At 43.0% G+C, this 14203-nt stretch overlaps 1 protein-coding gene across 4 annotated transcripts in view; it reads right to left on the reverse strand.

The window, feature by feature from the left end:
- Positions 1–13611, reverse strand: part of shoc2 (SHOC2 leucine rich repeat scaffold protein) — a 37440-nt gene extending 23829 nt beyond the window's left edge. The window contains exons 1-6 of one of the 4 annotated variants that reach the window (XM_077718320.1): positions 13467–13530; positions 8676–8744; positions 7718–7875; positions 1582–2619; positions 1343–1480; positions 1125–1255 (exon numbers count right to left, since the gene is read on the reverse strand). In XM_077718320.1, the coding sequence (XP_077574446.1) occupies positions 1125–1255; positions 1343–1480; positions 1582–2284 (972 nt within the window). In that variant the 5' untranslated portion in view covers positions 2285–2619; positions 7718–7875; positions 8676–8744; positions 13467–13530. Of the gene's footprint in view, positions 1–1124; positions 1256–1342; positions 1481–1581; positions 2620–7717; positions 7876–8671; positions 8745–13466 lie in introns of all 4 variants that reach the window. The other 3 variants (XM_077718321.1, XM_077718319.1, XM_077718322.1) reach the window with 3 other exon arrangements.
- Between the last annotated feature and the right edge of the window lie 592 nt (positions 13612–14203).

Below are 14203 nucleotides of genomic sequence, written 5' to 3' on the forward strand. Positions count from 1 at the left end.
TTTTACCGAAATCACAAACCACAAAAAATTAAGAAAACTATCATGTGAAACATCACATATTATTCACTATTATATGCTCACTGTAGGAACAGTGCTGAAAACAAAACAATGATCACTGCATATTCAAACTGTGATTTTGACCATCACAAAAAAAATAATGAACTGAGATTTAAGAATTTATTCAACTCAGAGGACTTAACAAATATCTTGCCTGCACTAATGTGAAGGGTGATACTGGGATCTTGACTGCAGTATGTAGTCCAGGTCTTCATCGCACGCTAACGAGAAAAAGTCAAACTCAGTTCCTTTTGCCTCTAACTGTCTCTTAATATCTAATGAAACGTCTTCAATTCTCCGTGCCACAGTATTACGAGCCAGGCAAATATTGGCAAACTCTTGCTTCTTCGCGGGACAAATTTTCTCAACCATTTTCATTACACAGTCTTTAATAAATTCACCGTCACTGAAAGGTTTGCAGTGCTTTGCAATTAGCGTTGCCACTTCGTAGCTTGCCTTTGTGGCATTTTCATTTGACTCACGTGCTCTTGTGAAAAAGCTGTGCCGTTAAAACAGCTTCCAGTTGCTTCACTTTTTCACCGCGTTCGTTCCCAGTTAGCTTGTCGTAGCTAGCATGTTTCGTCTGGTAGTGCCTCTTAATGTTGAATTCCTTGAAAACAGCCAAAGTCTCTTGGCAAATTAGGCAGACACAGTTGTTTCGTATTTCAGTGAAAAAATACTCAAATTTCCACTTCTCCTGGATGCGGCGGCCCTCCCGGTCAACTTTCCTTTTTTTGTTTACATGTTAGAAATGGGCTGGGCTGAAACAATGACGCAAGGGTCACGGCGGCCAGAGTGCGGCCACAGGGCTACTGCCATCTTCTGGTGAAGTGAAAAATAGCTATTTGTACACATTTATTTTATACTGTGGTCAACAGTGCTGGCGGGCCGTGTATTATTGATTTCATGATAGAGGCCGTGGGCCGGTAAAAATTTGTGCACGGGCCTTATTTGGCCCGCGGGCCGGACTTTGGACATGCCTGGTTTAAACCTTATTCGGAGAAAAATAAAAACGTTTTACATCAGAAGCAATGAACAATACTGAGTAAGTTATTGGTCGAACTTACCTCTGGTAACATTGAAATGTTATTGTTTTCGAGATTTAGCTCTTCCAGTTCTCGACATTTGGCTAATGATTTGGGGATGGCTGATAATCGATTATATCTCAGACCCAAGCGGTTAATGCAGGCCAGGTTTCCTGAAGCACAAGATATGCATAATTATTTTTTGTCAACATTACATGTAATTTAATGCTTATTGAGTGATTAAACTATAAGTGCTCTACCTATAGTCTCTGGGAGGTCTAAGAGCTCATTGTGCTGCAAGTCTAGGTTTGTTATTTGTGTGCAATTTCCAATCTCCTTGGGTAAGTGCTCTAGCTGATTATGGGCGACATCCAGTGTAATGAGGATGCGAAGTTCCCCTGAAGACCCATCAAAAACAGCCAATGAGTAATCAGGTACACCACGGCAGCCTTTTTAAGTAAATTTATCTAAAAACAGTAGAGGCATATGTTTGACCTACCAATCTCTGCGGGAAGGTGCTTGATCTTATTCTCCCTGATGCTGAGCATGGTGAGCTTGGAAAGGTTCCGGATATCCTTCTCCACAGTTGTAATCCGGTTGAATCGTAAGTAGAGCGTTGCGAGCGACGTCAGTCGATAGACAACTGGTGGGATCTCCCTCAACTTGTTGTGCCGGAGATCGAGCATGCGAAGTTTCTTAAGAGAGTCCAGTGAGTCGGGCAAGCTGGTCAAGGAATTCTCACTCAAAGCCAAAGTGAGCAGGCCTGAAAGGCAACCCACTTCAGGTGGAAGGCTTTGCAACTTGTTGCTGTATAGATAGAGTTCAGCCAGCTGCGTCAGCTCCTTAATCGAGGTGGGCAGCATATGAATAGAGCGTTTGGAGAGATCAAGTCTCATGGAATTTTCTTCCCTGCACTTGTTAAGCTCTTTAATCACTTCAGCATTGCTGGACTTCTTGCGTGTACCCGGTGCCGGGTTAGGTCGCTTTATTGTATTGTCAACAGAAAAGGCAACACCTGGTGTTGAGCTGCATGTGTCCTTCTTACCTTCTTTGGCCTCTTTTCCTTTGGTCTTGGTTTCTTTGCCCCCATCCTTGAATTGGCCTGCTGGAGTCTTGGCCTCCTTTTCCCTTTCTTTGCCCCCCGAACCGCTTTTATGGTCCTTTTCCTTTGAATCTTTTTCTTTGCCTAAAGTACTACTCATGTCGACGTTATCGAGCTTCCTGGTGAGTTGCTCATGAGTTTCTCGACAGGTTACCTATTTAAGGAAAAAAAGGGATGTGGAAAATCGAAAACACTTTAAAAAACATCGCCGGGTGGGAGCAGACGTTCTGAATCTTCTTGAGAAACACAAATTTTGGAAGTTTTTTTTTTTATATGTTAGTCCTTTGTTAAAATGCCAGCTATTAAAAAATATGGACTGTCGCATCAGCGGACCACATGCTTCAGCATTGAAGCTGCATATAATTGCGGGACTTTAAGGTAAATCTTTTAGAATTCCTTCAGGCTCAAAGGGGCATCAGGTTCATGGTAATCCCCCTGTTGAAGAAAAAAAATACATGTTTACATGTTGGTCGTTTCAAATGAGTTTTCTCCATTAAATTTCTTTAATGTGTTGCATAGGACACTGGAATTCAATTCACATCATGTTTATTGGCCTAAGAACTAAAATACAGACATGCAAAATAAAAATTAAAAAAATGAATCTACAATACAGAGTAGAACGTTAGCGTTGCTGTAGTGAGGGTAATGGTGAAAGACAATGTATTAACACTTTAGCTTTAGCTAAGAACTGACAGTCTAACCCAAAACTGCAATCTTTGGAGTTCAAAGGTGACACTTGCAACATGAAAAGTTGCTGGTAAACAATTCAAAACATGAAAAAAAAACTTTACAGCGGATGCTAGATAGGTGAGGGGGAAAAAAACGAAAAGTCCACATTATGTACCGAGTATAAAGCTTACAGATAGTGCACTATTGTATAAAATTGAAAAATAAGAGCCTGTCAAGTCCAACAGAATGCAGATGTCTACAGTTACTCTAACACAGTGATTTTCAACCACTGTGCCGTGGCACACTAGTGTGCCGTGAGAAATTATCCAATATCCTTTTTTTTTTTAATTAACATTTATTAATAGTTTTCTGCAAATATGATGTCATTGTCCAGTGTCCGTGCTGTAGTAAATATACTATACAGAGTGTCATTTTGTAAAATTTTTGGTTAGTGGTGTGCCACAAATTTTTCCAATGTAAAAAATGTGCCGTGGCTCAAAAAAGGTTGAAAAACACTGCTCTAACATATTTCAGGTTATAAGATTAAGATTGACTGCAATTATGAAAAATCTCTTTAGTAAAACCTTAAATATTTTGCTCTTAAAAGTACTAACATGCAAACAAAACAAGTCATTTTGGATCAAACCAATGTTTTGATGGTTACTTTATTAGAATATCCTGTAACATTAGTCGTTAAAATGAAATTTGACGTGTCTTTATTTGTATAAATTTGCCTTTAAACCAAAAGTTACAGTGCGATATGAAATAAGAGTAAGAGGTGGCGGGCTTTCTGTTCTAGATAGACACTGTTCCCCAGACCTTAAATGTATGTCAGTGAAATACAGACCTTCGTTTCTGCCCAAAAAGCTAAACGTCTTCATATCACTGCCGTTTACATATCAAAGGATTCAAACATAAGAACGGCCCTATCTCAACTACTGAGAACCATTACTAATCACTACCACGATTATCCAAGTGGGACACACATCATTGCAGGGAATTTTAATCACCCAAATCTCAAAACTGTTTTGACAAAATTCAACCAGCAAGTGTCCAACGGGAGAGGATTTGATAGGATAACTTTATTCATCCCGTATTTGGGAAATGTAATTTGTCACAGTAGCAAGAGGGCGAGAATGCAGATACAGGAGAGGCATTTTAGACATAAATAGATAGAAACTAAGCCATGCGACGGCTGGGGCCTGAGTCGCATAGGTCACAAAACAACAAAGCATAATGCAAAAAGCACTAGTACAAAGCAAAGCAAATTATATGGGATCATTAAGAATCCTTAAAATAAATCATTAGGACAGAAAAGCAGCAAAAATACAAAACGAGCAAGGGCGGACGGAGCTACCGCTAACAGCTGCCACTTGAGCGGCGCCATCTTTGATGCAGTAGTAAAAACGGATACAAACGTATCGGATACAAAAGATGTTTACTCTAACATCAAGTGTGCATATGGACCCATACCATACTTTTGTTGTTGTCTTGACACTGTCAAGACGATTGTCAAATTCAATGCCGGCAACATCATGAGTCTCTTCACGAGTGGCTCCAGTGTGTTGACGTCCTATCTTCATGCCACCGTCACGGCCGTATCTACGACGTAAATCCAACATAATGCTGGATCATTTTTTTATTCCTTGAAGTCCGGGTGTCTTCGTCCACACAATAATTTGCAGTTTTACACCTCGGAAGATGTGAACTTCGGGCGGTTAAAACAGCATGTGCGCGTCGGTGAACAAGGAAAACAGCAGCGCTTCAGGGAGAAGAACGGTAGCTGCAATGTGCAGCATGGAAACCTGGCCAGAGAGACCAGTTGCTATACCTTGGACCTCTTATACTCACAAGAATTTAATTGTATTTATTTGCAGCATACAGATCGCTACAACAGCTTGGATCTCCAAAGGAGAAGTCTGTTCACTCTGTGTCTCCATTTTAACTGCACAGTAGTTTCCATTAACATTAAAATGGTTCTTACCAGCTGAATTGTGTACAAAAGTACGTCACAGTGTGGATTATTTTATTAGGCAATTTCGTGCTATTAATTTAGCAATTCAAAGAGCATCAATATTTAGAGGCATTTTCAACAGTGACTAAAAAAAAATGGGCAAAATTCACTTGCAACAAAAGAGGAAATGGCAAGACGCAATGTAGGCACTGTAAGTATGATATTTGGCGCGCCCATTCTTCCTCTCAGTTGAAGGAGAAAACAATCTGTAACCCAAGGGACATAGCCACAACTTTAATTGAGTATTTTATATACTTTGTTTAAGAACTATCACCTACCAAAACCACTGACCACCAATAAACCCATTCTTAATCTGCACAGTCACGGGTTGAGGAAGCTATTCTAGTCTCAAAAGCTCCAAAGCAAAATATGCGTTTAAGTGGTTGTAACATTTCTGAAACACCACAAAGAATCTCTTAAACCACCATTAACCACTATTGTGAACAAATCCAAAAACAAAAGTCTCTTCCCTGATCCCTGGAAGTGCTGTCATAACACCGGTCCTTAAATCAGGGAACCGCGCAATAACCAACAACTGCAGACCGATAAGCATCCTTCTGGCCGTTTCTAAAGTCTTGGAAAAGGTAGCAGCGGAGCAAATTGTGGATCACATTGACAACAGTCCATTGGATTTCGAAAACTCCTACTGAGACTTGCTAGAAAAGACAAAATTCCAACTTTCAAAAATTCTTCGCTTACATTTTTCTGCTTCGGTGCCGAGTTCAGTGGCGATCACGCTTTCCGCGTGCGAGTGCAAGTGTGAATTTTTACATTTTTACGACGATTTTTTACCTGGATACTAAACATGAAATAAAGCGATTGAGTGAAGGAAGCTGCAAAATGGTGAAGGATGACAGTAACGATGAACACAAAGTAGAAAGTTTGTGAGACCAGCGTGAATGAAAAGTGGTCTGCGAGGAAGACAAAGACGCGTTGGTCGAACGGGCAGAAAAAGGAGCAATCCAGCAGGAAAAACCAAAGAAATGCTCGAGACATTTCACAGACTTTCTGTCTTTGTAGAAAAAAAACAGGAGTTTTTTATTTAAAATTATTGGAGCAAATGAAACAAATGAGCGGTCCTTTTAATTCATCTAAAAACCGAAGACAAGAAAGTGTCATGCGGTTGACGGATGTTGCAAGGCACTATATCTGGCCGTAACACACTTACGAGCATTGCTCTACTATTGAAGCATAAGGAAGCATGGTCTTTCTGTACTGAACGGCAAATGGAGAGACTTGGATTTAATGCCAAGTTGTTTTGAATTAATAATTTGAAGTTGTTTAGATGTGTATATGTGCATGTATTTGTGTGCTAACTTTAGCTTCTTGTACTGCATGAATAGAACAGGTTTTTCTATGCTTGTTATTCATTTATTTACATTCATCAAATCAACGTGTTTGCCAACGTGCCAAGAGAACTATCATCCCAAGGCATATGTTCAACCAATATTATGTCAGTTGTATGTTTATCACATCTAGGTAGTTTTTTAAGTGGGCGTGGTTACACTGCTCAAATGCCCCTTTAAATGTTTTTTCGCAAATTTAAACAATATCCGGTTGTAATTCAACGTATCTCTGCCAAACCTCCTAAACTCGTGACTTCCCGAACAGTCCTTTAGGGGTTATTTGCAACAACTGCACAGCACAAACTATTGCCAAAAAATTCCTATTCTTTTAGGCACGTCCAGTTCATTGCAGGTTGTTTTATTACCCGTGATTTTTGATCAGTGTGGCCAGGCGTGGTAGTTTTTGTTTTAAGTCTTCAGCCTCTTACACTTCAGAGCGTCTAAATTGACTTTTCCGGAACAGGGTGACAAATACTTTCCATTTGTACCAGTGATCCTTCTAGCACAGATATCGGAGGATTCTTGCTTCCGCTTTTATAGACGGTTGCCACTTAAATCTGTTCAACGAGACCTTAGCAGAGGTGGAAACCTCCGTCGACCCCATTTCAGGAGTACAAGTGTCCCATTTCAGGAGTTTTTCCGGAGTGAATACGATTCACGTAATATCGATATAAAATATTTAAAAAACCAATAAGGTAGGACAATTTAAATCAAACTTAATGTTTTTACATTAATTGAAATAGTGTTTTTGAAAACTATAAAAAAAGTAAAGCATAAGGCAAATAGGTATTAAAAAGTGAATAAAGTATAATTTGTTGATCACTTATTGGCAAATTCACATTTTCACAACATGAAACATAACTTTTTCAGTTGGTGCCATACCTGCATTAGCATGTTGTGCGATGTGTAAATGTCGATCCTGTTAGAGACGGCTTCAACATGGGATATTTTGTCGAAAACGAACCAATAAACTTCGGAAAGCATCTAGGTTTCTTATTAAAATTTTCATCCAAATTTTCCTCCATTTTACACTTAGCCTAAGAATTACCAGTGCTGTGTACTGATACTTACTTTAGGACAGTGATTCTTAACCTTTTTGGAGCTACCGAACCCCACCAGTTTCATATGCGCATTCACCGAATCCCACAAGTTTTCACATAACCATACTTTAGTGTGAAATAAAATATGAATATTTTTTTCAAACTCAAGATACCGTATTTACTCGCATATAAGCCGCCTGCGCGTATAAGCTGCACCCTTAAAATTGTTGAATTCTACAATTTCTCGTGTATAAGCCGCCAACTGATTCACAATTTTTTTTGTATCAGACAATCACAATTGCAGATTTTAAGTACAAGCACACTGATGCCCTTTTTTTCCAGTTTCATAGGCAACACTCTCTTTCACATGATAGGGACAAGTATAGAAGTGTTTTACACCATCACCTTTAAGCAACTGTCGGGGTCACCTTGCCTTCATAACCCTTTAATCAATGTTTACTCACCAGAGATGTCTTCACTCTTTCAGTAAGTCATCAACCCTCTGCCTCCAGGTGCAGAGCCGAAGCCCAGTCTGAGAAAGGGTCTGAGATTCCCGTGGCCACGGTCTTGCCTGGATGTCGACTCCGCCTCTGGAGATCCATCAGGTATATTGACTCCAAGCCTCGAAAAACCATTTAAATGTCAGGTTGCCCGTTAAACATCCATAAAAGCATGCAGAAAGAAAGAGGAAAGACACCCTTTTGGATTTTCACTTGCAAGGAGGGTGGACATTATACACCGTATGTCGCAATTCCCCCGCAGCATTCTCCCCTCTCTTTTCTTTTATACATTTCTAATTTTTAATACATTTGGAGGCCCTGGTTACATGGATGTCCCAACTCTAAAAGGTGAGGGAATTACACAATTGGGAGGTCAGAGTATTCATGTATTTGTGAAACGCTTTATCCTCAGAAGGGCCGCGGAGGGTGCTGGAGCCTATCCCAGCTGACTTCGGGGACACTCTGAAATGGTGGCCAGCAATTGCAAAGTCCAAGGAGACAGACAACCAACCATTCATGCTCACACTCATATCTAGGGGCAATGTCGTGTCCAACCAGCCGGACATGCACTCCGTGGCGTCAAAATGATAACAAGAACGGTGAGCAAAAATCTCAAAACCACACGGGGGGTAGTGAATGCTCTGCATAGAGCTGGGACCACAGTAATAAAGGCTACTATCAGTAACACAATGCACTGCCAGGGACTCAGATCCTGCACTGCCAGACGGATCCCCCTGCTGAAGCCAGTACACATCCAGTCCCGTCTGCAGTTCGCTAGAAAGCATTTGGATGATCCAGAAGAGGACTGGGAGAATATGTTATGGTGAGATGCAACCATAATCGAAGATTTTGGTAGAAACACAGGTTCTCAAGTTTGGGGGAGAAAGAACACTGAATTGGATCCGAAGAACACCACACCTACTGTGAAGCATGGGGGTGGAAACATCACGCTTTGCAGCTGTTTTTCTGCAAAGGGACCAGGATGACTGATCTGCGTAAAGGAAAGAATGAACGAATTAAGATTTTGAGTGAAAACCTCCTTCCATCAGCAAGGCATTGAAGATGAGATGTGGCTGGGTCTTTCAGCATGACAATAATCCCCAAACACAGAGCTAGGGCAACAAAGGAGAGGCTTTGTAAGAAGCATTTCAAGGTCCTGGAATGGCCTAGCCAATTTTCCAGATCTCAAACCCATTGAAGTTCTGTGGAGGGAGTTGAAAATCCATGTTGACCAACAACAGCCACAAAACATCACTGCTCTAGAGGAGATCTGCATGGAGGAATGGGCCAAAATACCAGCAACAGTGCGTGAAAAGCTTGTGAAGAGTTACAGAAAATGTTTGGCCGCCGTTATTGCCAACAAGGGGTACATAAAGTATTGAGATGCCTTTTTGGTATTGACCAAATACTTATTTTCCACCATGATTTGCTAATAAATTATTTAAAAATCAAACAATGTGATTTTCTGGATTTTCTACATTCTGTCTCTCATGTTTGAGGTTTACCCTTGTTGACAAATCCTGGCCTCTCTAATCTTTTTAAGTTGGATAACTTGCACAATTGGTGGTTGACTAAATACTTCTATGCCCCACTGCATTGATTTTCTGTGTTTGCTTGTTTGTTGTTGCGTCCATAGACTCGGCGAGTAGTGCAACTAGGTGCAGAACGCCTAGAAAAAAAACGTGGAACTGCATTTCTGACGAAACAAGCCCGCTTCGCTCTGCTGACCTCACTTGGACTACTTAGTGATTATTCATTTGGCCGTCTGTTGTTACTTGTGCACCGCGTGTTTAAAGTTTTAAATCTAATTATACTTCTATAATGACAATAAAAACATTCAATTCACTACCTTTTCCATCCACTAGCTATAGCAATCAGATCCCATGCCTTGTAATCTGTAGCGAAAACTGTACAAATGATTGTGCCTATATTTAGTAACCGTGGCTCAAACAACCACTCAAACCATCGCTGCCAATATAGTATAATAATAGCACTGTACTGTATAGACACTATTCCCCAGACATAGATTCATGTCGGTGAGATCCAGACCATTTTTTTTCTAAATCAAAAGGTGCATCTGGAGCCATACAACTCACACTGAACAGTCAGACCACGTTTCATCGTTTGCAGCCCCCGCATACACTCCTCTCTGCTGACAAACAAAGCCACAAAGACGAGCCATTTATTACATGGCCTGAAAACACCCTCCCCCGATTCCAGGACTGCTTTGAACAGACACAGGGAAACTCTCCACCATGAGGACCTGAGCACATTCCCAGACACAGTACTGTCTTACATCGAGTACTGCATGACTAAGGTCACTGTGGAGAAGACAATCCCGTTGTACGCAAACCGTAAACCGTGGATGACCAACCAGGTCCAGTCACTCTTCCGGGCCCATGATGCAGCCTTCAGATCAGGTGACAGGGCACTCTACAGCAGAGCTTGCGCCAACCTGAGGGGACTACAAGGGGAAGATAGAAGCACAACTCAACTATCCCTGAACGATGTGGCAGGGAATAACAACTACAAGGGCCAATCTGCGACTCCTACGGACCCAGATGGAAGAGGAGCTAAACACCCTCACTGAGGTTCCCGGCCTTCCAATCCACTCAGATAGCTCTATTTCCATATAAAAGCGATGGCCACCACCCGCTGCCCACCATTTTTCGTCTTCAGAGCTGAGTTGACAGTCCCGTCTTCTGCCATTTTTGAGTGGCGAGTTTCAGCATGAATTTTGACATTTTATGAACATTTTTTATTAGGAATATTTAATATAAAAAAAACGCAGAGTACTGAAGGTGCAAAGTTTCGAAGGATGATACTCCAGTCATGGCCGCAGTACCAGTCAACCCTTGCACCTGCGAATGCATCAAGTCGCCTTTTAATATTTTCCGGCTGGGAATATTTTCCAATTATCTCCTACAAACCCAGCTGGCCTCCCATTTTCAATCGCTCTATGAATGCGCAAGGTTACCGCTTTATTCTTGTGCCGCTCATCGTTCGTCACTTAGTTGTTGTATTTTTAGTTCTTCTCAGTGTGCCAAGTTGTTGGTATATTATTGTGGTGGGTATGATATTGTAGTTCTCACTTGTTCTCACTCATTCAATAATTTTCTGAAGCATCCTTACAAGGGTCACGGGGGATGCTTGAGCCTATCCAAGATGACTTAAGGCATGTGGCGGTTGACACCCTGAATTGGTGGCCAGCCAATTGGAGGGTGCGAGGAGACAGACAACCATTCACACTCATAGCTTAGGGCAATTTACAACTAGCCTACCATGTATGTTTTGGAATATGGGTGTAAACCGAAGTACTAGGAGAAAACCCATGCAGCCCTAAGATGAACATACAAACGCCACACAGGAGAACCAACCTGGATTCGAATCCAGGACCCCAGGACTGTAGGGCCGACGGGCTAATCACTCAGCCGGGCCGCATATTTGTTGACATTTGCTCAAGAATTGTATCCTATGTAGAGTTATTATTTATTTGTTGTTCTAGCCGCTCCATGTAGGGAGAGCGAGAGAGCGAGAGAGCGAGGGAGGGAAGAGAGAGAGCGAGGGAGGAGGAGGAGGAGGGGGGGGAAGAGAGAGAGAGAGAGAGAGAGAGAGAGAGAGAGAGAGAGAGAGAGAGGGAGAGGGAGAGGGAGAGGGAGAGGGAGAGGGAGAGGGAGAGGGAGAGGGAGAGGGAGAGGGAGAGGGAGAGGGAGAGGGAGAGGGAGAGGGAGAGGGAGGGAGGGAGGGAGGGAGGGAGGGAGGGAGGGAGGGAGGGAGGGAGGGAGGGAGGGAGGGAGGGAGGGAGGGAGGGAGAGAGGGAGAGAGGGAGAGAGGGAGAGAGGGAGAGAGGGAGAGAGGGAGAGAGGGAGAGAGGGAGAGAGGGAGAGAGGGAGAGAGGGAGAGAGGGAGAGAGGGAGAGAGGGAGAGAGGGAGAGAGGGAGAGAGGGAGAGAGGGAGAGAGGGAGAGAGGGAGAGAGGGAGAGAGGGAGAGAGGGAGAGAGGGAGAGGGAGAGAGGGAGAGAGGGAGAGAGGGAGAGAGGGAGAGAGGGAGAGAGGGAGAGGGAGAGAGGGAGAGAGGGAGAGAGGGAGAGAGGGAGAGAGGGAGAGAGGGAGAGAGGGAGAGAGGGAGAGAGGGAGAGAGGGAGAGAGGGAGAGAGGGAGAGAGGGAGAGAGGGAGAGAGGGAGAGAGGGAGAGAGGGAGAGAGGGAGAGAGGGAGAGAGGGAGAGAGGGAGAGAGGGGGAGAGAGAGGGAGAGAGAGAGAGAGAGAGAGAGAGAGAGAGAGAGAGAGAGAGAGAGAGAGAGAGAGAGAGAGAGAGAGAGAGAGAGAGAGAGAGAGAGAGAGAGAGAGAGAGAGAGAGAGAGAGAGAGAGAGAGAGGAGAGAGAGAGAGAGAGAGAGAGAGAGCATACTAATTTCATTAAAAATTGTGTACTTTTGTCATTTTTAAAGGGTTCATAGTGGCGGGTATTAAAGATGGTAGAACAAATTATGCTAATTCAATGTAAAATGAGGCTCAACGTAGTTAAGAAAGAAGTTCTGGAATCGATTAAGTTCGTAAGTAGAGACACTACTGTATTTCTTTCTAGGATGTAATCGGTTTGACAAGGACTGAAAGAGAAATCATATTTTTGTTGGTAGAGAGAACTGTGTAGCTGTCAACTAAAAGCCATTTTACTGGTTGACTAGAGTGCATTTAAAACTATCCAAAGCTTCTGCCCTAAAGAAATATCCTGGGAAGCAGATAAAAGACACATCAAAAGTAGGTTGTGCGTGCCTTGACACAGACAATTGCTTAAAAATACATAATATCTCGATCATATAGTCCCACGACTGACATAATTTGACGTAACGACTTGGGTTACAGGGGGTAGAGGTAATCGACGTTTGTAAATTGTAACACACATGGTTGGATGGTTGGATAGGTGACGACGCATTCAATGGCCAAACATTTGACGCCTAAAGAGAATAATTATTGGATAGGCAATTTAAATTAATACAGTAAATCATAGCAAGTGATGAATGTCAACAGTAAACGTCAGTGTTGCGAGCTGCTAACTTGCTAACGTCAGCAAGCGAGGAGGTTAGCCACAGAAGCTAACTTAATTCCAAGACATTTATCAAATCCTCCCAAAAAAAACACCACAGCAGATAACTGCTCTTCCAGGGGTTCGGTGAAGTGACAAATCTAAGGGTTCGGTGAAGTGGCAAACGTCTTGTGTTTGCCACTGTCTGGTAAAGATAATCTTTGTCTGCGCGTGAGTTATAGGTACGTTGGCCTAAGCAGAGCGGCTGGTTGCCGCGGACCCACTCGTTAGCCACCACTCCGAACGAGAACAGTCCACTCAGGACAGCTCAGGGCCATCGGTCGGTCGAAGGACACGCACCATAGACAGCCATGGAAGCAAACGACATCTTGGCGCAAACCCCATTGCAAGCCAATGGGCGAGTGCTCATATTTAAGTACAGCCTCTGTGGGGATCATGTATTGCATGTTTGCCGAAAGGAGGATACATTTAAAAAAAACACTCCTAAAAACAACGGCCATTCCGAAGCTGAACAAAAGAGTGCGTTTGTATTCTTAAGAGTAATATGAAACTCCGACGTTACGGAGGCTAAAGCAAAAGTTTGGCCACTGTGAAATCTTTGGGTTCGCCGACATTCAGAAATGTGTGCACAAAATGTCAAGTGTAAATCCGACAATTTAGTGATTTACCTTCGGCGGTTTGCCTCCACAGCTGCTTCCTGCTCTTTTCCTACCAACACTGGTGCTCGCCCCGCCCTCACTGCCATCAACTGCGTCATTCCTGATCCGGCCAGTCGCGTCGTTCGGCACCGGATGCGCCTCCGCCAAGTGGACATACTCGGTGCTCTGGCACCCCCGCGACCCCTGTGAACATAAGCAGTAGAGAGGATGGATGGATACATATTACGATTGATGCATTATTCATTCATTTTCTGAACCACTTATCCTCACAAGGGTCATGGAGGGTGCAGGAGCCTGCCCCAGCTAACTCCGGGTGGCCAGTCAATCACAGGGCACAAAAAGATGGAAACTCATACATTCGCGCTCACATTCATATCAAATTTATACATGTCATACATTTTCCGAACTTCTTATCTTCACGAGGGTCGCAGGGGTGCTGTAGCCTAACCACGGGATCACAACCATTCACGCTTACATTTTATACCTAGTGGCAATACCTGGCGGTCCGTGCATTTCCCTGTAGCGCCTTCAACGAATCATTCCAACCCTCAAAAACTATTTTATGACTATAAAACCTCGACTGGAGCTACAGCTGCGACGCCTGGGGGGAGGGGGGGGGGTTTGATTTCCCCGGAAAAAGACAACTATGGACGTCAATGGCGAAACGGCAAAAATTTCACTAAAATGGGGAAAATCCACTTCCTAGCATCATTTAGTGATTAAATGCAAACACTGGAGCTTTTCAG

The sequence above is a fragment of the Stigmatopora nigra genome, chromosome 6 (genome assembly GCF_051989575.1).
Source record: "Stigmatopora nigra isolate UIUO_SnigA chromosome 6, RoL_Snig_1.1, whole genome shotgun sequence".
Taxonomy (NCBI): domain Eukaryota; kingdom Metazoa; phylum Chordata; class Actinopteri; order Syngnathiformes; family Syngnathidae; genus Stigmatopora; species Stigmatopora nigra.